Genomic DNA, 27,460 nt, shown 5'->3' on the forward strand with positions numbered 1-27,460 from the left:
GGGGCGGGGCCAGCGCTGGTTGGCCGGTTCGGGCGGAAGTCGGGAGGGTCGGTGGTCCGAAGACGCTGGCTTGTGACAGGGCGGGGTAGAAGGAAGGCCTACATAAAGGTTGCCTCTCCATCCCTTCGCTCCCGGGGACCCTCGGAAAAAACCCAACACCCCGGTCCCGCGGCTAGCCCCTTCCCCCAGGCTCTCTCCGCTCGATTTCGCCACCGTTATGTGGGAAGCGAATCCGGTGAGTAGCCGGGCGGGACGGGGCGGACCCAATGGGCGGGGTTGAGGCGAGATGGGAGGGAGGGGGTTCCCGGGAACTGCTCCCCCTCACCCGCTTCAGGCTGGGTGTTGAGTTCCGGGACCCCGAAGATCCCGGCCCTTGTGGGTTCTACAGTCTCTGGCCTTTTGAGCGGTAGAGATGATTCCGTGGGATCCCCAACGCATTATTTCTTTCTGTTACAGTTATTTATTTGACTTGCTGTGGTTTCTCTGCCTTCCGCCCTTCACTGTCTTTTTAAACTTTGTGTTTTGCTTCCTGATCGGAGTTACGGGGTTTGGACCTGTTACTCTTCCTTTGCCTCAGGTGTACCTGCCAGTCCCATCCGTCCAAAGCGAGGGGGATTCGACCCCCCGTGTCTTGAATGGGCCTAAGAGGAACCATCAGTACTCCTTTTCCCTTCTTGGTGGACAGTCATTTCAAACTTGGGGGACTGAGTGTATGTTCTAAGCCTCTAGATGGGGAAGTTCTTAGATTTTTTTTTTTTCAGTGGCCAGAACTGATGACCCGGGACTTTTCAACTGCAAGTCTTGTCTCTCTCTCTCTTGTTGTGTCTGCACGTATTTTTGTCTGCTTTGCTTTTTATACATTTATTTAATGTGCCGCCCTCAAAGAGTGGAATCTGTTTGCCGAATATTCCATTCATCTCTTGTTAGAGTTGAAATCGCCTAGTAACATGGCAGACGTACACTATATACACCGTACGAGTTGACCGTGGAAATGGCAGAATCACATTTTGCCAAATTGTTGAACTGTGTGAAACTACCTCCTATGCTGAGATAACTGCCCAAATTTACTTACAGCCCCGTCTACATACTTGCAACAAGTCTTTTGCTGTAATCAACACTTATTTTTTCCCATTTCTGGAATATATTGCCAGATGAGTTGGAGAGTTTATCAGTTAATTCTGTTATGTTTTTTAAGTTTTTGGCCAGTAGCAACTAGTCTTTTGGTCCGCACTTGTTGGTTGTACATCCCAGCCCACCATGTCATCATCTAAGATGTTTGTTGTTGTTCGTACATATAATTGTGCAGTGTCAGGCCTCATCAGAGAAAAGTGATTGCTGGCATTTGATTTTAGCAAAAGTAATTTAGGATTATGAGAATGTGCTCTCTGCTTTTATATTCATTTTCACTGTCATCAACCGTCTTCATTTTATATCATTATATGTATATGTGTGCATGTATATGGGTACATTTGGTGTGTGTGTATTCAATTTTTATTAACAGTCCCTTTTGTCTTGGTTTCTCTGTACAAACTTTCTAGTCACCGCAGTATATCTTGCTCAAATTCTTCACTATATGGTAAGCTCTAGATGGGCAGGGATTTTTGTCTGTTTTGTGAGGATTTTTGTATCCTCAGACTAGAGAACAGAGCCTGGCACTTAGCAGGCACTCAGTAAATAATTGTTGAATTAATAAAGGTGATTGGATTAGGACTAGAGAGAGTCCTTGGCTCCTACTGTTCACTCTGCCTCCTCCGTCACATATATAGTAGCATCTGCTGTTGGCTTATTTGTAAGTTTGTAAGGATTATAAAGATACTCGCGAATGTCTCATATATTTAGTTTGCTATATCATTATCTCATTTCTTTGTTTCTTCTGACATCACCCTAATGATTTTGTTTGATTTCGGTAGAGGAGACTGACTTTTTTGTTAGTAGTGGTGAACCTTCCACATACAATCCCACATTCTTCTTTGACTTTTATCATGCCGCCTTAGTATGTCTTAATGCTACTGTGTTTTTTTACTAGTACTGGTTTTCTTCCGATGAGCATATGAATCCCATCAATAAGGACAGTTTAGTTTTTTTAATTTTTAATTTTTTAATGTTTATTTATTTTTGAGAGACAGAGTGTGAGTGGGGGAGGGGCAGAGAGAGAAAGAAAGACACAGAATCTGAAGAGGCTCTAGGCTCTGAGCTGTCAGCACAGAGCCTGACACGGGGCTCGAACTCACAAGCCCTGAGATCATGACCTGATCCGAAGTGGGACGCTTAACCGACTGAGCCACCCAGGCGCCCTGAGGACAGTTTAGCTTTTGAAAATACAATCAACATCTGTATTTGTGTTTCTCGTGTAATTTATTATCTTATATCAATACAAGAGGCATCTGGACAGTTTGTCCAGCTATGGTCATGGAATGAAAATTAATTTTAATGTTACCCTAAGCCAAACACATTGGGAATTAAAAAAAAAAAAAAACCCACAATGTATCCTAAAGATAAATGCAGAAGACTTTTGCATTACACAGTTGAATTTACTATAAACTGAAATTCCTATTTACCATTTCTTGCCATTGAATGAGATAATAAATTCTGCTTTGTGAAGAAAGGCCACTGTGAACTGCTTTAATTGAAGTCTTCTGCCTCCTTTCTCCCTGCATATGTTTGGTAGCATATATGGCCTTAATAGACCACCTATGAGCTACAGATATGCCTCCTACTGCAAATACACCTTCAGCATGATACTGTATTCTACTCACAAGTGGCTTTGAGATAATGTTACACTGATGCTGGCCATGGTAATACTCCAAAGCAGCTGCCCCTTCCAAACGAAAAGTCTCCGTGACATAGTTTGAGTGTGGAAAATCACCACTGAGCTTGCAACATTTCCTCAGGGGGGAAAACTACGAGATAACCAAGGAGTTATAAATAAACTTTGTCTCAGTACAAAATTTTATTTTATTTTTCAAGACAGTCATGAGGTCAGTGCTATCTACTCAAGCTTTTCACTGACCAGGCACCTTGAGGTAAGCATAATGTCCCTGCCAAGGCAGATCTGGTTGACAGAAGCAGCAGGCACACTCAGTTCTGATATGAGCTCTTGGCAGTTCTTCATCCACCTGGGGGAGGTAGCCCTTGACTGATGTCCCCCAGTTTAAGAAAGGGGCAAGTCACAGAGAGGAATTGCCTTTCTCTGCACCTTTGTCATTGTCTTCTTCCTCTTTTGCAGGGTTGGAATAAGTAACCACTGTTACGTATGAAGGAGTTTCAGTTTCCCTCCATCACACGGAGAAAGGAAACTGAAAAATGACAAACATCTGTGAGGTTATAACCCCATTTATTACAGTATTAAGACCTTACTTTCAATGATAAACTCTTCCATAATTCCTTTCCACGTATTACTCATACTGTTAGGATCTGATGAGTTAGCTCAGGGAGGAGAAAATGATTTTCTCAAGATCACACAGGTGAGTGAGCAACACGATTATATTAGTGCCCACGTCCTGTCTTATGAGGTGGTAGCAGTGGTAACATTTGTGTGTTGGTGCAGTGCTTTACCTGCTGAACCGTCTTTTTCTCTGTTATTTTATGTTCACAGCTGCCACCAGACTCACTTGGCACTGTGAATTTTATCTTTCCTTCTCCTGTCAAACTTCTTGAAGGAATAGTCTTAGGCTTTTTGTCATTCTTATTCATACCTCTGCTCTGCCAGCCCCACCTCTGCCCCTAACACCATACTGGCTAATGGTCACCAAGAATTTTCAAATCTACACATACAGAAGCGACCTTTATGCCTCCAGCCTCTTCTTTCTGCAACATTAATGCACTAGGGGTGTTTCTCAGGAGTCTTTTTTATTCTCCTGGGACTGTATACTCATTTGGATTTCTTTTCCTTTCTGTGATTTATTTCTGAATAATAATCTTAACTGTACTGCCTTCTACCCCTGAAATGTTTTACTGTTAACCTTTGTTTTCTCTTAGCACATCTTTTTTTTTTTCCTTGTGAGTTCTAAGGCTTCAGATATTACTGTAGTGAATATGCCTGCCAAATGTACATTTTCAGTCCTGAGCCTATTCCTGAGCCAGGTCATGGACACCTCTACTGGTTGTCTCTCTGATAGTTCCAACTATCAACTATAGGTCAGAACCAGACTACCAGAGAAACCAATCATTGATTCATTATTTCACCCACTCAACAAATATTTACTAAGTATCTACTACATATAAAACGTTCTAGACACTAGGGAGGAGGATTACAGACATGGATCAAGTCAGAGTCTGCCCCTAGGGGTCTTGCAATATGATTTGGGGGAGAGAAGGTGATACCAGAGCATACAGGGGACTAGGAGGGTTTAGTAGCATAAGTTACATTTGAGCTAGGTGTCAAAGTTATAGAAGTGGTCTTATGGGAAGGTGAGGAGAGCAAAATGACCATAGACCACCAAGGTGAAAGAGAACAACAGGTACAGTTTGGATAATGGAGTGAAATGGGAAGAGTGCATACCTGATGAGTAGAGTCTCAGTATGGGCATTTTGAGAATGAGGATGAAGGGGTTGTGGGTGGTGGTGACTAACATCTGTGTATTATCTCTTCTGAGTCAGGCAGCATCCCTCAGGCCTGGGAGACGATGGAGGTAAGATTTGTTCCTGGAAATGGAAGTTCTATAGCGAACATAGTGTCTATGAAGATGTGTTCCTAGATCAACAGACAGTCATGGGTTCATATACTGATAATCTGTATGTTGGCATTCTTTGTAATCGTCCTAGTAATGGATTGAGTTAAGCTTAGAGAGTAGTGTGACGTGCCAGTGTTTGGTGGCTGAGGCGGTGGTAAGCAAAGTATATGCACACTGAGTTTATCTAATATCCGTGCGAGGTAGGAATTAAATCATTATCCTCACTTTTTTAGTGATGATACTAAGTCTCAAAGTTTGGCGAACTTTCGGAATAAGGACGGAAACAGGTTTTAAATCTAGGACTTTCTGGCTCCAGAACACATACTCTTGCCAGTCGGACTTAACATATGGGATTTCAAGCAGGTAGAAAAGGACCTGTGTGAGGCGACTGGGTGGCTCAGTTAAGTATCTGACCTTGTCTCAGGTCATGATCTCACAGTTTGTGGGTTTAAGCCCTGCATTGGGCTGTCTGCTGTCACCACAGAGCCTGCTTTGGATGCTCTGTTCCCCTCTTTGCCTCTCTCTGCTTTCTCTCTCTCTCTCTTGCAAAAATAAATAAATTTTAAAAAGAAAAGAAAAAAAAGAAGAGTGGTGTCTGGGTGACTCATCGGTTAAGCAGCTGACTTCAGCTCAAGTCATGATCTCACAGTTCATGAGTTCGAGTCCCGCATTGGACTCTATGCTGACAGCTCACAGCCTGGAGCCTGCCTCAGATTCTGTGTCTCCCTCTCTCTCTGCACCTCTCCTGCTCATGTTCTGTCTCTCTCAAAAATAAATAAACAGTGCAAATTAAAAAAAAAGAAAGTAAGAAAAGAAAAGGACCTGTGAGGAAAGTCACAGGGAGTTGAGATAAGGAAAGGTTCCTGAGTTGCAGAAAATCATGAACTTTTTGTGACACAGACTCTCATGTGTTTAGAACTTGTTTCTAGTGGTTCAGCACCTGAGCACGAGTAGGGAAATGATACAGCCTCCTCAGGATTGGCACGGCACATGCAGCACATGGCCGAGGAAATGAGTCGAATGTTTTTTGGTGTCTCAGAGTTTGGTATACAGGCTACAGGCAGACATTTGCAACAGGTTTGAAGGATGGGGTGAGGGGAAATGCTGAGTATGACCCACCTGTTCTAAAATTCTCAAGCAGAATGTTGAGGTCTTTGGTTGATGCAACTCACCCCCTAAGAGTTAGGTCTGTTTTTGAAATAGTATCTGATAACACTCATCTATTTATTGAGTACTTAATACAAGTCAGTCAGTTCTATGCCTCTGCACTTACAGTGGTGAACAAAACAGACTAGGCCCCAGCCCTCATAGGCTTGCAGTGTAGTGCAGGGAGGCATTAAGCCAATAATTAATCACACAAGTAACATTTAACTGCAACTGCAGTAAAAGCTTTGAGAGAAAAAGAACAGTGAGGGTGCCTGGGTGGCTCAGTCAGTTAAGTGTCCAGCTCTTGATATTGGCTCTGATTGTGATCTCACGGTTCCTGAGATCAAGCCTAGAGATGGGCTTTGTGCAGACAGTGCAGAAGCTGCTTGGGATTCTGTGTCTCCCTCTCTCTCATGTCCCTCCCCGACTCATTCTCTCTCTCTCTCTCTCTCTTAAAAATAAATAAACTTAACAACAACAACAATGACAATGTATCATAGAGGGAGCTAATATTAGATTGAGAGACCGGGTAAGTCCACTCTGTGAAAGTCACTTTTACAGCAATCTGAAGGATTGAGCAAGAGTCAGCCAGGTGAAGGTTGGATGGGAGGCCAGGAGGGCTATTTAGACAACAGAAATAGTGTGAGCAGAGACCCTGAGACAGAAAGGAACTTGGTGCCTCAGGCAGAGAGAAGCCATGTGTGGCAGGAACCCAGTGAACCAGGAGATGAGGCCAGTGGGTAGGCAGGAACTAGCCAGGCATGTTTAGAATTTTGAATTTTGTCCTTAGAGGAGTGCAAAGCCATTGAAGGATTTTATATAGGAAGTGGCATTATCATATTTGTGTTTTAAAAAAGACCATTCTGACTGCTGTGGGGAACATGAGTTATGTATTAGGGAGGGTGTTAGGCAGAATAATGACCTCCCAACACACCTACATCCTAATTCCTAGAAGTTGTGACTATGTTAGATTGCATAGCAAAGGGGAATTAAGATTGCTAATCAGCTGACTTTATGATTGGGAGATTGGTTATTTGGATTATCTAGGTGGACCCAGTGCAATCACAAGCATCCTTAAAAGCAGAAGAAGGAGACAAAAAAGCCAGAGAGAGATGTTACTATGGAAGAACAGTCAACATTGCTGGCTTTGGAGATGAAGTAAGGGAGACACAAGGCAAGGAATGTGGGTAGCTTTTAAAAGCAGGAAACGCCAAGGAAACAGATGCTTTCCCTACAGCCTCCAGAAGGGAATCAGGCCCACGGTGATTTTAGCCTAGTGAGTTCCATGTCAGACTTCAACATAGGTGTGAGATAATAAATTTGTGTTGTTTTAAGCCACTGAGTTTATGGTAATTTGTTCCCTCAACAATCGAAAATTAATCCAGAGGGGCATCAGAAAGGCTGTTGGAAGACCACTTGGGGATCTATAGTGTAGTCCAGGGTGAAGTTGAAGGTGATCTGGACTAAATCGATGGTAGTGGACAGAGAGAGACAGAAGTGGATCAGTTCATGCTGCGCTTTGGATGAGGAGTGACAGATTTCTGGCATGGGCAGCTGGGAGGAACGAGATACTTTTCACTGAGATGGGGAGACTGGGAAAGTGGAAGTTATGGTGGAGATCAAGAGTTTGGTTTTGGGCCTGTTCTAGGTTTAATGTGCCTGTGAAGCACTCAAGCAGGAAAGTCAAAGAGGCTATTGGCTATTGGGTAGTTGGGTCTGGAACTCAGAGGAGAAGACTGAGCTAGAAATGGCATTTTGGACTTAATCTATGTGGATGGCTTTTAAAGTCATGAGAGTAAGTGAGGCTCCTAGGACAATGTTTCTCAAACTTTGAACACCCATGCAGATCACCAATTTTAAACAAGAAAGTAGTATTTAAAAAATTGTTTTCAGTATTGAAAAGGATGATATTGGGGCGCCTGGGTGGCGCAGTCGGTTAAGCGTCCGACTTCAGCCAGGTCACGATCTTGCGGTCCGTGAGTTCGAGCCCCGCGTCAGGCTCTGGGCTGATGGCTCAGAGCCTGGAGCCTGTTTCCGATTCTGTGTCTCCCTCTCTCTCTGCCCCTCCCCCGTTCATGCTCTGTCTCTCTCTGTCCCAAAAATAAAAAATAAAAACGTTGAAAAAAAAAATTAAAAAAAAAAAAAGAAAAGGATGATATTTTTGCAGCCTCTTACAAAGTATATATCTGTCTTGTTGACAGATAGCTTGAGATGTACGTTAGATCCAGACACTCTGAATTGCCCCCCCTGTATTTCTACTAAATTAGGAGACTCCATGCTATAGTTATAGATTGTCAAGATTTGCAACTGGTACTTGCTGGCTCTGTCAGATGTTTTGGGATGCCAAGACCAAACACAGACTGAGAAAGTATGAGATTTTTCCCTGAAGACTATTCCTAATGCTCCATCAGTTGCCAAATTGACACACTTAAAAGATTAAGTAACTGTAGGGGTGAATGTTTCAACCAGCCTAAATGTTTGGAAGATAGGAGCAAATGGATTCTTAGTCATTCTTTGAGTACTTCAGTCTCTGGAAAGTATCTGTTGGTGTTTTGTTGTAACATTTGGATGTGTTCCTTATATATCCACAAGCATAAAATCATTCTCACTTTGCTGAGTGAAGAAAGCCATCCAATTCTGGGAAGGAGTCACACCTTAGCAATTCAACCATTTGCAGCATAGTTTCGTGACCAGCAAATCTGGTATCTTATTCTCCTTATTAAAAACTGAGATATTTTGGCCTTGAAGTAATGGTTCAGGTTAGTTAAGCTGCTGGGTGTATTTTAGCTAAGCAGCCCTCTGGAAATCAGGAATGGCTATTAGTATTATCAGCATCACAAAGAAATATTTTTATCTCGTCTCTCCCTGTGGAAACTCTTGTCAGCGCTTTTTTCCTTGACACCCTTTACACTCGAGTAGGAAGGGTAATTTTGCAAACACTGCCATTTCTTTCCACACAGCCAAGAGCACATACTGAGTTGTCAAGATTTGCTGACACTCAATTTTCATTATTTCCTTCAACACTCAGTTACAATCAGGAGGCATATTGTTGACTTCTAATTGTTCCATGTGTCTAAAACGCCTTTTAGTAATGCAGCAACACCTTTTCTTGTTGTTTGTATAGCTCATGCTCTGTCGGTTTTGAGCGGGGTGCACCTTTTCCAGCCCACGTCACGGCTCACAAAAGCATCATCGTCTAAATGAAAACTGTCTTCCCTTGTGCCGTGAGTTTTCACTGATAAGCAGAACAAAAAGTTATTGAGTACTTCTACCTCATTACAGCGTACATATACTACACGGACCGATTTGTGTTTTTCCACAAGTAGTTTGTTCAGTTTTAAAACAAAATATATGCTGAAACACTCATGTGATAATAATTGCTCTCTCATATCATGTGCCATTGATATTATGTGACTTCCAGCAGAGTCCTATAATAAAGAAATTTTGTCAATAGCTGTTTTTTTTTTCCCCCCGACAATTAAATTGGGCATTAAATTTGGGCTAACAGCTTCTTAGGAATATTAAGACCTTACTGTTTTAGCTGAGGAATGCCTCTAGTTTTGGTCTCTTCTCTACCCTGTCAACAAAGTAAATTGATTTGAGGCTTTGTTTGAAGATGAGGTGAAAGTTCACTTGGTTCTACACCACCATATTTGCTGAACACTAGCTGATACGCACTGATCAGCAGAGACTGAACATACTGACATAGCAAGTTGGTAACTTTAAAGAAATCCATGAAAATCACTATTACTCATGTATTTCAACTTTACAAAATGTATATGAGCAAATTTCTTTAATTTTTCCTCTGAAAATGCCTGTGAACTACTTCATGATTCTTGAGGACTGACCATGTTTTGAAGTTGCTGAGAAAGACAAGAAAAGGGGCTAGGACTGAGTGAGCCCACAGAACCTAAAAGTTGCAGGCGATAGATTTTGTGGCGAAAAATGTAAGACAATCTAGAAAGTATGATTTCATGGAAATCAAGAAAAGAGTAATTCAGGACAGAGGGTAAGCTGTGGAATGTTACAGAGAGGTCAAGTAAGATGAGGACTGATAAAAGAGCCTAGGGTTTAGCAACATGAAGCTAGGATTGGAAATCCTCGCAAGTCCAGTATGTTTGTTTGCTTGTTTGTGATGGTGGCAGGAGGTATTGGGCCAGAAGCTAGAGAAACTAAATTAGAGTGGATTTTACAGTGAATGGAAAGGGAGGAAATGAAAAGGTGTGTATAGCAAAGAGTTCTAGTTAATCCACCAGTGGAGATAAAATGGAATCCTAAAAGTGTACTGAATCCAAAAGAAGATAGAAAAAGATGAAAAGGGAACAAAAACAAAAGGAACAAGTAAAAAGCAAATGGCGAGATGATAAACTTAAACCTAATATCAATAATCATACCATAGTAAATGCTGTAAACACTTCAATTAGAGGACAGATTGTCAGATCAGAGTAAAAAGTAAGACCCAACTCTAAGCTGTCTACAAGAAACACACTTTGAATATAAAGATGCAAGTAGGATAAAACTGAATGGAGAGAGATCTGTGGTGCTGACAGCAGTCAAGAGAAAGCTTGAGTAGTATATTAAAGTGGGTTTCAAAGACGATGATATTAGAGAAAAGAACGTCATTTCCTATGATACAGAGGTCAGTTAATCAGTAACAACCCTAAACATTTATATACCTGATAATAGAGCTCCAAAATACCTGAAGCAAAACTAATAGAACTGTAGGGAGAAATAGATAAATCCCATTATCGTTGGAAACTTTACTACTCCTCTCTCAATAATTGCCAGAATAAGTAGATAAAAATGAGCAAAGGTATAGAAGACTTGAACAATACCGTCAGTCAACCAACTTGACCTAATTCACATTTATAGACCATTACACTCAACAATAGCTGAATACACTTTTTTTTTTCAACTATACAGGGAACATTTCACAAGATAGACCACATTCTGGGCTGTAAAATAAGTCTCAGTACATTTAAAAGAATTCAAGTCATATAAAGTATGCTATCTGATCAAAATGGAATTAAATTAGAATTCAGTAAAAGAAAGATCTGTAAAACCCACAAGCGTCTGGTAAGTAAATAGCACTTTAACCTATCGGTCAAAGAGGTAGAAAGTATGAAGGTAACAGATCAAACTTGTGATAAGCTGCTACAACAGTACTGAAAGGGAAATTTATAGCTAAATTGATGCCTATATTGGAAAAGAAATGTCACAAATCCATGACCATAGCTTCCTCCTTAAGAAACTAGAAAAAGAAGAGCAAATTAAACTCAAGCTGGAGCAAGGAAATAAAATTTAGAGTGGAAACCACTGAAATTAAAACAGAAAAATCAATGAATGCAGAAGCTGGTTTTTTTTGTTGTTGTTGTTTTTGTTTTTTGTTTTTTGTTTTTTGTTTTTTTTTTTGAGGAGCATCAATAAAATTGATAAACTTCTAGCCAGACAGATCAGGAGAAAAAGAATACAAATTATCAATATTAAGAGAGGTGACATCACTACATATTCTACAAACATTAAAGGGTAGTGAGGGAATGTTATGAACAATTTAATGTTAAAGACACAAACTACCAGAGCTCACTGAAGAAGAAATAACATGAATAACCTAAAATCTATTCAAGAGTTCAAATTTATGGAAAAGGCCTACCCACAAAGAAAACTCCAAGCCCAGATGGTTTCTCTGGTAAATTCTAACAAATATTTAAGGAAGAAACAGTGCTAATTCTGCACAAGCTTTCAGAAAATTGAAGAGAAGGTTATACCTCACAACTCATTCTATGAAGCTGGCATTACCCTGATACCAAAACCAAAGACATTATAAGCAGCTAATGAACACGGATACAAAAATTTTAAGAAAAATTTTAGCAAATTGAGTCTAACAGATAAGAAGGTTGATGCATAATTACAAAATGGTATCCTCAAAATGGAAGGTTGGTTTAATATTTGAACAGCAATCAATGTAACTCACCATATAAACAAACTAAAATAAAAAAAACCCATATGATCATTTCAATGTATTCAGAAAAAGCATTTGGCAAAATCCAGTATCCTTGATAAAAACTCTAACCTGGGAGTAGAAGAGAACTTGCTCAACCTGATAACGGATGGGCAGAAAAGGGCTAACTCAACAGGCCTGGGGTGCTCAAACTGTGTACATTCTCAAGAAAGGCCTGGGCTCTTAAAATAGTTTGTCTGATGAGTATATTTGCATGCCTGAGATCTTGAGCCATGCTATCCCAATTTATGTAGATAGTTTATACTGGCAGTGTGATTTATGGTGAACATTTGCTTTCTCTCTGGAGGTCTGAAATGTCCGTAGCTGAGGTCAGTCACATAGGGTGCTAAATGCTTACGTGACTAACTCCTAGTAAAAACCCTGGACATGTAGGCTCAGGTGAACATCCCTGGTTGGCAACCCTTTGTACTTGTTTTCACATATGGTTGCTGGGAGAATTAAGTGTGTCCTATGTGACTCCATTGGGAGGGGACACTTGGAAGCTTATACATTTTCCTCTGGACTTCATGCACTTTTCCCTTTTGCTTATTTGACTCTGTATACTTTTACTGTAATAAAGTGTAACCATGAATAGAACAACTTCTGAGTCCTGTGAGTCCTTCTCCTGTGAGCCTGAGGGTGATTGTGGGAACCCCTGACATAAGGGGCATCTACAAAAACCTGTGTCTAATATCAAACTTAAGAGTGAAAGACTGAATACTTTCTCACTTAGATCAGGAACAAATGATGCCCATTCTTTATTCATCACTGAATATGCACTGGAGGTTATAATCACTGCAATAAGGAAAGAAAAAGAAGGCATGAGAAATAGCAGTCATCTATATGCTAAAACAAAGTAAGGCAATCTGTATCTCTCTATCTCTCTATCTCTAGAAATGCCTGTATAGAAGATCTGATGGAATGTCCAAAAACCTAGAAGTAATAAGAAGGTTTAGTAAGGATGCTGAGTACAGGATCCATGTACAAAAAATAATGTACCTCTATATATAAGCAACATTCAACCAGTAATTGAAATTTTAAATGCAATTCCATTTACAATAACAAAAAATGTGGAATACTTAAGCATGAAGCTTGCATAAATGATGTGCAAACCCTATACACTGAGAACTGTAAAACATTACTGAAAAAAAGGTAAAGAAGACCTAAAACAAGTCAATAGATATGCCTCAGGGTGCCCAGGTGGCCCAGTCTGTTAAATATCAGACTCTTGATTTCAGCTCAGGTCAGGATCTTACAGTTTGTCAGATTGAGCCCCGCCTTGGGCTCTGTGCTGACAGTGCAGAGCCTGCAGAGTTCTCTTGCTCTCTCTCTGCCTCTCCCCTGTTCACGCTCTCTCTTTCAAAATAAATACATAAATGTTAAAAAAGAAAGAAAGAAAGAAAGAAAGAAAGAAAGAAAGAAAGAAAGAAAGAAAGAAAGAAAGAAAGAAAAAAAGAAAGATGTGCCTCATTCATGGGTTGAAATTCTCAACATTATTAAGATGGCAGTTATCTCCAAATGGGTCACATACTACACCATCCCAATCAAAATTGAAAGGACCTAGTAGAGCTAAGCAATTCTGAAAAAGAACAAATTTGGAACACTAACACTACCTGATTTAAAGATTCATTGTGAAACTGCAGTCATCAAAACTGTAGTATTAGCAGTAAGATAGAGAAAATGATTATTAGAATAGATCAGAATCCAGAAATAGACCCACCAACATAGATACTGATTTATTGTTTTTTAATAAAAGGATTAAGTGGAAAAAGGACAGTTGTTCGATGTTTGGTCAGAGGTTGTGTTTAAGCCTCTTGTGCCAGTGGAGGTTTCCACTCTGTGTTGATCCCTCCATATGCAGCTTAGGAAATGTTTTCAAGTCTGTCCCATGACCTGCTCTGATCATTCCTGGGTAGGTACAGCCTGGTGCTTGTACACAGCCTTCCTGACTCTCATGGTTAACTGTAATCCCAGGAGGGCTTTCCTTGGTTATCCCTGTTTCTCTATATTAAACTTCCGTATGCTCTACCATTTGGCTTGTATCGGAGCTTTGGGCCTCTTCATTGCTTTTCCTGGATATTTCCATTATTTTCAATAACGCTCTTTGGCATGAGGTTCTCTATTTTCTGTTCCAAATAAAGTCAATCCCCTCAGAGACATGGAGCTCTTTGTCCCTACAGTGTGCCTTTCCCCCTCAGTAGAACCCTGTTGCCACTATACCTGTGGCTTGGGGTGGGAGTGGCTTTTCCCATAGTGATTGATACCTGGTCTTTGGGTGGAAGGGGTGTTGGTAGCCCCGGGTCTTCTTGACTTACTCCTTCTGACATGGAATTTCCACCTTATGAGTAAACTAGGGTGGTAGCAATCAGGGCTCAGTATCTCTAATCTACTGGGCCTGGAGTAGAGTTTCCACCACATGAGCTAGGACTGGGTGGAGGAACCAGGAGGTCCGTCCCATCTATGGCCTGCCCAGAACCTCTAGGCTGAAGGGGATGAGAAACACCAACAGCCTGCCCCTTCCAGGATGAAACTAGCCCAGGACTAGGATATGGAGGGAAAGGGAACCCCTGTCTTCTTCTCTGCACAGACCTGAGGTAGAGCTTCTGTAACAGAGTGCTGGAGGAATGGGGTAATGGAACAGATCTTGGCTCAAATGCCACACTCTCACCTGTTCTGAGATTTAGTAGATTTTTTCTGAATAAATGTTTCTCCATTTGCTATATGCCCTTAGAGACTTTACATGTTTTTGTTTGTTTGCTTTGGTTTTTAAAATGATGCTCACCAACTAAAATGCAATTTTGCTGGGAAGGCCCACTGAACTCCTTACTGTGTCATTCCAAAAGCTCCACCTTGTTTTTAAGCTTTTAATAGCAGGCTTTGGATCTTTGGATCTTATTCTTAGACAAGAAGATTTCTTGTCTCAGAGACAAGAAAGTTTTCATTACCAAATATGATTTTTCTGAAGATACTGTGTTTATACTAATATTTTGTTAGCATTTTGTTCACTGTAATATTTTATTCACTGTAATAAACTTAGCAGAAATCTTTTAACTGGTCTGGAAGATGGCATTATTTTTCTCCTGTAGACTGGGATTTTGATGTTAAATTACTTTTCCACATAGCCTTTCTATTTGATGACCCAGATTGACTATTCCCAGGTTCCATATAGTCTCTTTGGATAGATAGCATTATAGACAGATTCGACCAGCATACCCACTGCACTTGAAAATTTATAAAATGCTTTTCTGGTTTATACTAGCTTCTTTTCTTCATAGCCTGGTGTGCCAGAAGCATCAATCCTGCCAATTAAAAACTGAACATTGGCATGGTAGCTGAACTAACTCGTTCAGCTAGCATTTATTAATTGCCTACTCCACGACAGACAGCTTGCTCACATTCCTCGTATTGCCTATAAATGTGTTCTAATCTAGGTCCGTTATTGCTATGGTTAATGTATTGTGAAGTTATTAATTTAAACTTGGCTTACTCTTTGAGCCTCGTTATACAGAATAGCCCTTCCTTTGGAGGAGTAACTTATTGTAGAAAACTATAAGACTTAGTCTTATGAACTAACTCTTGGGAAAAAGCCATAATGTCTGAGAAGTAAAGCAACCAAATTAAGCTTTCACAATAGAGGAGAGAAGGAGCAACTGTCCATATATGAAAATGAAGCCATCTGCGTTGGCAGTTTAGGGAAGAACTGATGCTCAGGAGGTCTTGGGTGTTTCTTTAATCTCCTTTGTACTGCTAACTCTATGATTCTGTTTTTTACTTTGTTTTTTGTTTTTGTTTTTGTTTTTTTAGTTTCAAGGTTTTGTTTTGTTTTGTTTTTAGGTCTATTTTTTGAGAGAGACGGAGGCAGCGTGAGTGGGGGAGGGGCAGAGAGAGAGGGAGAGGCAGAGAATCCCAAGTAGGCTCCCTACTGCTAGGGCAGAGCCGGACATGGGGCTCAAACTCATGAATCTGTGAGATCGTCACCTGAGCAGAAACCAAGAGTCAGGTGCTTAACCTAAGAATGAAACAGGCGTCCCTCAAGTTTTTATTTAAATTCCAGTTAGTTAACATATAGTGTAATATTAGTTTTAGGAGTAGAATTCAGTGATTAATCACTTACACCCAGGGCTTATCACAACAAATGCCCTCCTTAATACCCATCACCCATTTAACCCATCCACCGCTCACCTTCCCTCAGTTTGTTTCTCTGTTGTTAAGGGTCTGTTTTATGGTTTGCCTCTCTCTCTCTTTTTTTCCCCTATCATCATCTGTTTTGTTTCTTAAATTCCATATATAAGTGAAATCGTATGGTATTTGTCTTTCTCTGACTGACTTATTTTGCCTAGCATAATACACCCTGGCTCTATCCATGTTACTGTAAATTGCAAGATTTCATTTTTTTAATTACTGAGTAATATTCCATTGTGTGTGTGTATCTATGTATGTTTGTTTGTTTATTTATATGCACATCACATCTTCTCATTCATCAGTCGATGGACATTTGGCTCTTTCCATTAATTTGGCGATTATTGAAAATGCTGCTGTAAACATTGGGGTGCGTGTGTCTGTCCCTTCAAATTAGTATCCTTTGGGCAAATACCTAGTAGTGCAATTGCTGGGTCATAGGATAGTTCTATTTTTAACTTTTTGAGGAACCTCCATACTGTTTTCCAGGGTGGCTACACCAGTTTGCATTCCCACCAGCAGTGCAAGAGGGGTCCCCTTTCTCCACATCCTCACCAACATCTGTTGTTTCCCGTGTTGTTAAATTTAGCCATTCTGAGGAGTGTGAGGTGGTAGCTCACCGTAGTTTTGATTTGTATTTCCCTGATGATGAGTGATATTGAGTCTGATGATACTTTCATATGTCTGTTAGCCACTGGATGTCTTATTTGGAAAAATACCTGTTCATGTCTTCTGCCTATTTCTTAACTGGATTGTTTGTTTTTCTTTATAGATTTTGGAAACTAACCCTTTATCAGATATGTCATTTGCAAATATTCTGAAGGTTGCCTTTTAATTTTATTGATTGTTTCCTTCACTGTGCAGAAGCTTTTTATCTTGATGAAGTCCTGATAGTTCATGTTTGCTTTTGTTTCCCTTGCCTCAGGGGATGTGTCTAGTAAGAAGTTGCTAAAGCCAATGTCAAAGAGATTGCTTCCTGTGTTCTCCTCTAGGATTTTGATGGTTTCTTATCTCACATTTAGGTATTTCATCCATTTTGAATTTATTTTTGTGTTTGGTGTAAGAAAGTGGTCCAGTGTAATTCTTCTGCATGTAGCTGTCCAGTTTTCCCACACCATTTATTGAAAAGATTGTCTTTTTTCCGTTGGATATTCTTTCCTGCTTTGTCGAAGATTAGTTGACCATATAGTTGGGGCCCATTTCTGGGTTTTCTATTCTGTTCCATTGTCCTATGTGTCTGTTTTTGTGCCAGTACCATACTGTTTTGCTCACTATAACTTTGTAAGATAATTTGAAGTCCAGAATTGTGATGCCCCCAGCTTTACTTTTCTTTTTCAAGATTGCTTTGGCTATTTGGGGTCTTTTGTGATTCCATACAAATTTTAGGATTGTTTGTTTTAGCTCTGTGAAAAATGCTGGTGGTATTTTGATAGGTATTGCATTAAATGTGTAGATTGCTTTGGGTAGTATAGAAATTTTAACAATATTTGTTCTTCCAACCCATGAGAATGGAATGTTTTTCATTTCTTTGTGTCCTCTTCGGTGTCTTTCATAAGCATTCTATAGTTTTCAGAGTACAGGTCTCTTTACCAATTTGGTTAGGTTTATTTCTAGGTATCTTATGGTTTTTGGTGCAATTGTAAATGGGATCGATTCCTTGATTTCTCTTTCTGCTGCTTAATTATTGGTGTATAGAGATGCAACCGATTTCTGTGCCTTGATGTTGTATCCTGAGACTTTACTGATACCATATACAACTTCATATATCAAGTTCTAGCAATTTTTTGGAGTCTTTCAGGTTTTTTACATAGAGTATTATGTCATCTGTAAATAGTGAAAGTTCAGCTTTTTCCTTGCTGATTTGGATACCTTTTGTTTCTTTTTATTGTCTGATTTCTGAGGCTAGGACTTCCAGTACTATGTTGAATAACAATGGTGAGAGCAGACATCCCTATCTTGTTTCTGACTGTAGAGAAAAAGCTCTTAGTTTTGCCCCAGTGAGGATGATATTAGCTATGGGTCATTCATATATGGACTTTATGATGTTGAGGTACGTTCCCTCTATCCCTACTTTGTTGAAGGTTTTTATCAAGGATGGATGCTGTACTTTGTCAAATGCATTTCTGCATCTATTGACAGGATCACACGGTTCTTAGCCTTTCTTTATTAATTTGGTGTGTCATGTTGATTGATTTGCAAATACTGAACCTCCTTGCAGCCCAGGGATAAATGTTACTTGATCCTGGTGAATGATTCTTTTAATGTACTGTTGGATTCAATTTGTTAGTATTTTGTTAAGAATTTTCACATGTATGTTCATCAAGGACATTGGCCAGTAATTTTCTCTTCTAGTGGGATCTTTGTCTGGTTTTGGAATCAATGTAATGCTGGCCTCATAGAGTGAGTTTGGAAGTTTTCCTTTCATTTCTCTTTTTTGGAACAGTTTGAGAAGAATAGGTATTAACTAATCACTTAATGTTTGGTAGAATTCTCCTGGGAGGCCATCTGGTTCTGGACTGTTGTTGGTTGGGAGATTTTTTATTACAGATTCAATTTCTTTACTGGTTATTAGTTTTTCAAATATTCTATTTCTTCCTGTTTCAATTTTGGTAGTTTATATGTTTCTAGGAATTTATCCATTTCTTCTACCCAGTTTGTTAGCATATAATTTTTCATAATATTCTCCTTTAATTGTTTGTATATCTGTGGTGTTAGTTGTGATCTCTCCTCTCTCATTCGTGATTATATTTATTTGGGTCCTTTCTCTTTTCTTTTTGATAAGTCTGCCTAGAAGTTTATCAATTTTATTACTTCTTTCAGAGAAACAGCTCCTGGTTTCATTGATCTGTTCTTCTTGGGTTTTTTTGTTTGTGTCTCTATCATTTATTCCTATTCTAATCTTTACTATGTCCCTTTTTCTGCTGGCTTTAGGCTACATTTGTTGTTCTTTTTCTAGCTCCTTTAGATATAAGGTTGGGTTGTGTATTTGAGATTTTTCTTGTTTATTGAGTTAGACGTGTATTGCTATATACTTCCCTCTTAGGACCACTTTTGCTGCATCCCAAATATTTTGGATGGTTATGTTTTCATTTTCATTTGTTTCCATGTATTTTTTAAATTTTTTACTTAATTTTCTGATTAACCCATTTGTTTGTTTTCGTAGGATGTTATTTAGCTTCCATGTATTTGTGGTCTTTCCAAATTTTTTCTTGTGGTTGACTTCAAGTTTCATAGCATTGTTGTTGGAAAATATGCATGGTATGATCTCGATCTTTTTGTACTTATTGAGGGCTGATTTGTGACCCAGTATGTGATCTATCCTGGAGAATGTCCCATGTGCACTCAAAAAGAATGTGTATTCTGCTGCTTTAGGATGAAATGTTCTGAATATATCTGTTAAGTCCATTTGGTCCAGTATGTCATTCAAAACTATTGTTTCCTTGTTGATTTTCTGCTTAGATTATGTGTCCATTGCTGTGAGTGGGGTGTCAGAGTCCCCTGCTATTACTGTATTATTATCAGAGTTCCTTTATGTTTGTTATTAATTATTTTATGCATTTGGGTGCTTTCAAGTGGGGGTGTAAGTATTTACAATTGTTAGATCTTCTTGTTGGATAAACCCCTTTATTATGATATACTGCCCTTCTTCATTTCTCGTTAAAGTCTTTGGTTTAAAATCTAGTTTGCCTGGATGCCTAGGTGGCTCAATTGGTTAAGCATCCAACTCTTGGTTTTGGCTCAGGTCATGATGTTGCAGTTCGTGAGATTGAACCCTGCCTTGGGCTCTGCTCTGGTAGCACAGGGCCTGCTTGGGATTCTCTCTCCCCCTCTCTCTGTGCCCCTTCCCTGCTCACACTCATTCTCTTTCAAAGTAAGTAAATAAACATTTAAAAAAATGTCATTTGTCTGATGGAAGTATGGCTACTCTGGCTTTCTTTAATGTTCTTTAGCATGATAAATGATTCTCTATCCCTTCACTTTCAATTTGGAGGTGTCTTTAGGTCTAAAATGAGTCTCTTGTTGGCAGCATATATATGGGTCTTGTTTTTGTTTTTAATGTTTATTTATTTTTGAGAGACACGGAGAGACAGAGCATGAATGAGAGAGGGGCAGAGAGAGAGGGAGACATAGAATCTGAAGCAGGCTCCAACTCTGAGCTGTCAGCACAGAGCCACATGTGGGGCTCGAACTCATGAACCATGAGATCATGGCCTGAGCTGAAGTGCTGAAGTTGGACGCTTAACTGACTGAGCCACCCAGGCACCCCGATGGGTCTTGTTTTTTTTTTTTTTTTTTAAATCCGTTCTGACACCCTGTGTCTTTTGCATTTAGTCTATTTACATTCAGAGTGATTATTGATAGATATGAATAGTGCCATTGATTTACTTGTTAAGTCATCGTTTCTGGAGATTTTCTGTTTGTTTTTTTTTCTAGACATTTTTGCTTTTGGTGTTTCTTTCCCACTCAAAGAGTCCCCTTCAATATTTCTTGGAGGGCTAATTTAGTGGTCATGAACTCTTTTAGCTTTTGTTTGAGAAACTCTTTATCTCTCCTTCTCTTCTGAATGACAACCTTGCTGGATAGAATATTCTTGGCTGCATATTTTTCCCATTTAGCATGTTGAATATATCATGCCACTCCCTTCTGGACTGCCCAGTTTCTGTGGAGAGGTCTGCTGCTAACCTTGTTTGTCTTCTCTTGTAAACTAGGGATTTCTTTTCCTTGCTGCTTTTAAAATGTTTCCCTCATCTCTATATTTTGCAAATTTTACTACGATACGTATTGGTGTTGGCCTGCTTTTGTTGATTTAGATTCAAATTCTCTGTGCCTCCTGGAGTTGGATGTCTATTTCCTTCCCTAGATGAGGGAATTTTTCAGCTGTAATTTGTTCACATAAACCTTCTACCCCCCTTTCCCTCTTTTCTTCTGGGACTCCTATGATATGAATGTTATACTTTATGAAGTTGCTGAGTTCTCTGAGTCTACATTCATGATCCAATATATTTCTTTCCCTCTTCTTTTCTGCTTCATTATTTTCCATAATTTTATCTTGTTTTTAAATTCTTTTTTCTTTTATTTGAGAGACAGAGAGCACACGCCAGGGAAAGAGGTAGAGGAGACAGGGAGAGAATCTTAAACAGGCTGCACGCTCAGTGTGGAACCCTATTTGGGGCTTGATCCCATGACCCTTGGATCATGACCTGAGCTGAAATCAAGAGCCAGATATTCAACTGACTGAGCCACCCAGACACCCTGATAATTTTATCGTTCTGCATTACTTATCCATTCCCCTCCTTCTTCCATCCATGTGTTCATTACATCCTACCAGTTTTCCATCTTGGCATTTTTATTTTGGCCTGACTAGTTTTTAGGTCTTATCTCTGCAGTAAGCGACTCCCTGGTGTCTTCCATGCTTTTCTCAAGCCCAGCTAGTATCTTTATGATTGTTGCTTTAAATTCTGAATCAGGCATATTACTTACATCTGTTTCGATTAGATCCCTGACCATGACTTTTTCTTGTTCTTTCTTTTGGGATGAGTTCTTCTATCTTCGCATTTTGTCTAGGTCTATGTCTTCTTCTCTGTGTTAGGGAAGCCTGTTATGTTTCCTGTTCCTGAGGCTTTTTGAAGAAGAGGTCACATAGTGTCCAGGTCCTTGTGCTTCAGGGAGTTTCTCTGGTGTGTGCTGTGTGCACTCTGCTTCTGTGTCTTAGCTACTTTATCCTTCAGACTAGTCATCTGCAGAGGCTCTCCTTGTCTACAGTAGGCAGTATTTGGACCTTGACCAGAGTGTGGCAAATTTTAACTGGGTGTGCTCTGGTCTTCTTGTTAAAAGAGACCAGATCCTATTTCCACTAAAGCTAGGGCTTTGCAGCACACTATGGTCAGTAGACTTGGTGGGGTGGGGGGTGTTTATGCTGGCCTTCTGGGGGAGGGGCCCACTACTCTGGTTCTCAGGCACACTTGCCATAGTAAAGAAGCACCTGCAGAGTGCACGGGAGTGGAGCTCGGTGTAAGCAGTTTAGGTCACCACTGTTGGCACTGTGCTGTTACTGAAGTTAGTTTATGCTGTGGGACAGGGGAGGGAAATGGCACCAGCCCTCTCATTCACACTGGAAAGGGGAATTTGCAACCACCGCTGTCTGGGAAGCCCTCCCAGAAGAGCAAACAGTCTCTCTGTTTTCCAAGTGTCCCTGAGATCCCTGCCTTCACCCTATGTCCCAGCTATCTGCCTACACAGCAGTACAGTGCACCTGTGTTGTATCCCAGGCAGGCCCACTGAGTTATAAAACTCTAAACTTTAGGGACAGTGTGGCACAAACGTGCACTAGTCCTCTGGAGAAGGGTCTCACTGGGCTGGTGCTGGTTTGTCTCAGAAAGGCAGTGGCACTGAAGTGCAGGAGCTTGGAGTTTAGAGTAAAGCACAGCAAAAACCTGGTGCCCAGGTTAGCCACCCTCAGCAGGTGTCTCTGCCCTTATGCTAATAAATGGGGCAGTGCAATGGCACCTGCTGGCTATTTTGTCCCCTGAGAGGCACCACCACCTCTCCCAGATGTGCTCCAAGAAGGGAGAACCATTTCTCCCAGTCCATCCAGGGGATCCTCAGATCACACTGTCTGCTCCTGGGCCTCTGCCCTGCTTTCCTACAAGAGCACCACAGTGCCTACCAGGCTCCACACCAGCCATAGTGCAGACTTCGAAAACTTCAGTCTTTGAGCCCCACTGGTTATAAAAACTCGCCATAATCAGCCCCTCTTGTTTTCCCAGTCAATGACTTTGGGAAAGTGTTTTCCTTGTATGATTCCCTCTGTGCTTTTCTTTCTTTCTTTCTTTCTTTCTTTCTTTCTTTCTTTCTTTCTTTCTTTCTTTCTTTCTTTCTCTCCCTCCCTCTCTCCCTCTCTCTGTCTCTCCATGACCATGGCTCCTTCTCCTCTGCAGCACCTGTGATCCTTCTCTCCCCCAAACCATGTCTCTGCACCTCCTACCCTCCACAGTGTGGCCTCTTCTCTCCCCCTAGTTGTGCAGTTTGTTCTGTCCTAAGATCGATTTCTTGGGTGTTCAGAATGATTTGATATTTGTCTAGCTGTGTTCGAGGGGTGAGGCACGCCTAGGGTCTTCCTGCTACTCCACCACCCTAGCCCCCCCACCCCCCACTAACTATGATTCTAGACAAAATAACTGCATTTTCCCTGCTTGATTTTTTCTCTAGCTTTGATTGGAAGATAGTGACTTTTCCTGCACGTGGGGTTGTAAAAGACAAAATATTTTGTGGAATTTGAAGTGCTTTAGAAATGTTCGCTACGGTGGCACCTGCCTATAGTGATGCCCTCTCGAAAATAGGGATAAATATGAGTCTGTCCTAGGTCCCACCTAAAGCTATTTATGACAGGAAATTCTGGAAGGACTTTGGTAAAGTACTTACATTTGTAGCCTGGCTTAAAGTGTGATCTTTGGAACAGTGTGACATAGCAAAGCACAAGTGATGCATGTATACTGTGTAAAGAGTATTTTCTGTTTCCCATTTCTTGTTTTTATTTCCCTCTTCTAGTAAAAAAAGATAGAACTCCTAAGCCAAATATTTACCTTAGCTATTACCTTTAAACTCATCTTTCTAAATTTTGGGAGTTACTTTCAGAAGAAAAAATAAATTTAGGTCATTCTTGCTTTCTCACAGTGGAACGAACAAATGATGTGAACGATAATAGAAGAAAGAGCAGGAGCTGGAATAGTTAATATGAACAATTGATCTTAAATTTTAAACCATTGGCTTTATTTTCTGATTGAAAGGTATAAGGCAAATAGTGGGTACTGTACCTGAAGCTCTTGACCCTAGGGTGTTGTATTTTTCATTTCTTAGCAGCCAGTCAACTTTAAAACATGAAGGAAAAATCCACAAAATAATCGTAAAGCATTCCTTGGAGAAGTTTCCAAACATGAATAAAAAATAACAAGCCCCCTTCATTGAGCTCAGGTACTGTACTTGGTACTTTACTGCATTATCTCATTCATTTCTAACAAGAGCCCAATGAGGAAGGAGCCTTTAATCTCCATTTTATGAAGCAGAAACTGTGGCCTAGACGAGGTAATTAGAAACTTATCCTAGGTTATACAGCTTCTGGATACAGGGTGGACCATCTTAAGTAATGAAATTTAAAACAAATGTTTTATAAATTACTCAAGTAGTTACATATTCTTTGTAAAATAAATCAAAGCTGTAGGAAATACAATTTTTAACAAATCACCGATAACTATATGTTTGTATGTGTGTATATGGTTAACCCCCCCCCCCCCCCCCCGCCACACACACACATCTGAAACACACATAGTAAGTTGATAGTCTTGGTTAACCCTGAGGAAGGAAGGAGAGAAGATATCAGAAATGGAAGTGATGATGGTCGAAAACGTTTTTAGCTTTATCTTGAATGTTTTGACTTTTTGCAAGGAGAATATTTTCATATATTAATTGTGCAACTTAAATTTATTCAGAAACCCTGAGGACACATTCCAGATAGTTAGTCTTCTTTGGCTAACCTCATTGCCCTTTTTCTGGTGACCCTCTCTTCATCCTAGTCTCTACCCAAGAATGTTTAAAACTTTTCAAAGATCACGTGTACATGAGTTACTTGATATGGTGATGATTATAAAGTCATCATTGATGAAGTACAAAGCAGTATATTATGGTGGTTACAGGCACAGGCCCTGGATCCAGACTGCCTGGGTTTGAATCCTGGCTTCCTTTTTGTATGACCTCTCTGTGCTCCAGTTTCCTCATTTATAAATTTGGGATAATAATACCTATTTTACAGGATTGTTGTGAGTCCTAAATGAGCTATTATATGTACGGCACTTAGTGCTTGGCATATTTTAAGAGCTAGATAAGAGTTACTGCAAATTATCCTAACACTCAGAAAAAAACTATGATAAATTGTATATATATCCAAACTTTCTTCTGTGTGTGTGCGTGCCTGTATGTGTGTGTGTATATATATACATACGTACATGTACATCCAAATACATTCATGTGGGTAAATATAGATGAATTTTTTTTATTAAAATTGGATTATACTATTTCTATGTATTGTAATCTTCCTTTTTACTTAACTCTATAGATTGCAAACATCTTTCCATGTCATTAAATGAAGTAATGAATGTTTAAAACAAAACTCAGGTGTATTTGGTTTTAACTAATGTGATACATGGATTCTTTTGACCAAATATGTGAACATATGGTAAGACAGAAATTTCTTGGCTCTGTACTGAGAATCTGGAGTGCTTATAGATATTGAAATATCTTAAATCATTGGCGCATTGATATATCTTACTTAAGTGTATTATTATTTGTTTTATTTGTTAAGCAGTGATATTCAGCCTTTTTAAATGTTTGTCTTCAGAGTCAATATGCCAGGGAAAATGGTACTTTTATTTTTTTAAGTTTATTTATTTATTTTGAGAGAGAGGGAAAAAGAGTGCAAACAGGGGAGGGGGGACAGAGAGAGAGAGAGAGAGAGAGAGAGAGAGAGAGAATATCCCAAACAGGCTCCATGCTGTCAGTGCAGAGCCTTGATGTGAGGCTCAATCTTACAAATGATGAGATCATGACCTGAGCCAAAATCAAGAGTTGGACACTTAACTGATTGAGCCACCCAGGCACCCCAGAGGATGGTATTTTTGAAGTGTCACCGTGGTAAGGACACTTGGAATACAGTTCTTTGTAAGAAGAAAAAAGATGTATAAAAAGTACATTGATTGTTAAGAAACGTATATTTCTTCTTCTGCCCCTTTCTGGCTTTTCAGGAGATGTTTCACAAAGCAGAAGAATTTTTACCCGGAACGGCAAATAGTGAGATGGATGAGATGGACACGTCAGACACCCAGTGGGGCTGGTTTTACTTGGCGGAGTGCGGGAAGTGGCACATGTTTCAGGTACCTCCTTTCCAGAATGTAGCACAAGGGCATCCCCTTCACTCAGCATCACTTTGCTGACGCACAAAGTAGCAGTGCAGACCTGGAAGGAAATCAAACCTTAAGGAAATCAGGTAGCTTGACTAAAAGAAAAGTGAGAAATTCTTCTAGTCCTTTTCCTTCTCCTTTCCCCAGGTTTTCTCAATCATGTATTTATTTATTTTTTTTTAACATTTATTCATTTTTTTGATAGAGAGAGATAGAGCGTGAGTGGGGGAGGGACAGAGAGAGAGGGAGACACAGAACCTGAAGCAGGCTCTAGGCCCTGAGCTGTCAGCACAGAGCCCAATGCGGGGCTCAAACTCACGGACCGTGAGATCATGACCTGAGCCGAAGTCGGACGCCCAACCGACTGAGCCACCCAGGTGCCCCTCAATCATGTATTTAGAAGAAGCAGTGCGAGTTCACTGTGTGTACAGAGGCGAGTGTGACTGAGTTACATAGTCTCAGTATGGCTGAACAACTCCAAGTTCCATTTGGTGAACGAGGAGGAGGGGAAGAGAGCAAGCCCATATTAAGCACCTTGTGTCCGCCAGGTATTATGTTAGATGTTGCAGGTATATTTTCTACTTTAGCCTCACAGCAGCTCTGAAGCAGATGTTAACACTCTGTCTCATGGTCAAAGAGAGCAAAACTCAGAAAGGCTAACGGAATCTGTCCAGAGTCACGGCTAGTGAATTTCAGCCAGTACCCAGAAGCTTGGTGGTCTTTCTTTACTTAGAAGCCTACCTAAAGAAGATTTAAGTTGAGCCGGTTAGGAAGTTGTAATTATTGTAATCATTTGTAGAAATTGTAACAGTCTGGAGAGAGGGATTCTCACCAGTTGCTGGAGTTTCTTAGCTGGAAGTCCTTACACCGTTTCGCACACGCTTGCTTAGCCGTGATTCTCCCTGTGTGTGGGAACTAGAACAGGCGCTCAGTCAGTTCCCCTCATCACGCCAGTCTCTGTCTCTGTGGCCACAGAACCGCCTCTGTGGCCAAGTCATTGACATGAACAGCTGGTAAATGACACTCTCTGGTTTGTCTTAAAGCCGGACACCAACATTCAGTGTACAGTTAGCAGTGAAGATATCGAAAAAAGCTTCAAAACAAACCCTTGTGGCGCCATTTCTTTTACTACTTCCAAATTCAGCTACAAGATAGACTTTGCAGGTATGTTTTTTTCCCCTAATAGTTGTGTGTTTTTAGCATATTGATACAGTAAAATCTACAGTTGTGAAGATGAGAATTAGTTAATATATTTGTGCCTAGTGAAATAAATCCTTTTTGTCATACACAAAAATCTCTCTATAAAAATTCAAGATTTAAAATCTTGCACAACATTACCTTTTGTAAAGGAATATTTGTATGCTTATCAATACTAACATGTATGGAGATTGTCATATCTTTTGAGCTTATGTAACAGTTTTCCTCTAAGGAACACAAAACACTTTTTAGCTGTTGTTTTGTTCATCATTGAAATATCTGGGAATCTTTGTATTTTAAGGATCCATCTGAGAGGT

General features: G+C 40.1%; 1 protein-coding gene across 4 annotated transcripts in view; it reads left to right on the forward strand.

The window, feature by feature from the left end:
• The window catches only part of PARP11 (poly(ADP-ribose) polymerase family member 11), a 69,221-nt gene that overhangs the window by 21,621 nt on the left and 20,140 nt on the right, over positions 1-27,460 (forward strand). Inside the window, exons 1-4 of one of the 4 annotated variants that reach the window (XM_086714283.1) lie at positions 22-235; positions 8,944-9,043; positions 25,791-25,919; positions 26,990-27,110. In XM_086714283.1, the coding sequence (XP_086570409.1) occupies positions 9,020-9,043; positions 25,791-25,919; positions 26,990-27,110 (274 nt within the window). In that variant the 5' untranslated portion in view covers positions 22-235; positions 8,944-9,019. Of the gene's footprint in view, positions 1-21; positions 236-8,943; positions 9,044-23,853; positions 23,968-25,790; positions 25,920-26,989; positions 27,111-27,460 lie in introns of those variants that run through there. The other 3 variants (XM_086714284.1, XM_025930427.2, XM_086714285.1) reach the window with 3 other exon arrangements.

This window comes from Puma concolor, chromosome B4 (genome assembly GCF_028749965.1).
Source record: "Puma concolor isolate L17-30 chromosome B4, mPumCon1.1.hap2, whole genome shotgun sequence".
In the NCBI taxonomy this organism is placed as follows: domain Eukaryota; kingdom Metazoa; phylum Chordata; class Mammalia; order Carnivora; family Felidae; genus Puma; species Puma concolor.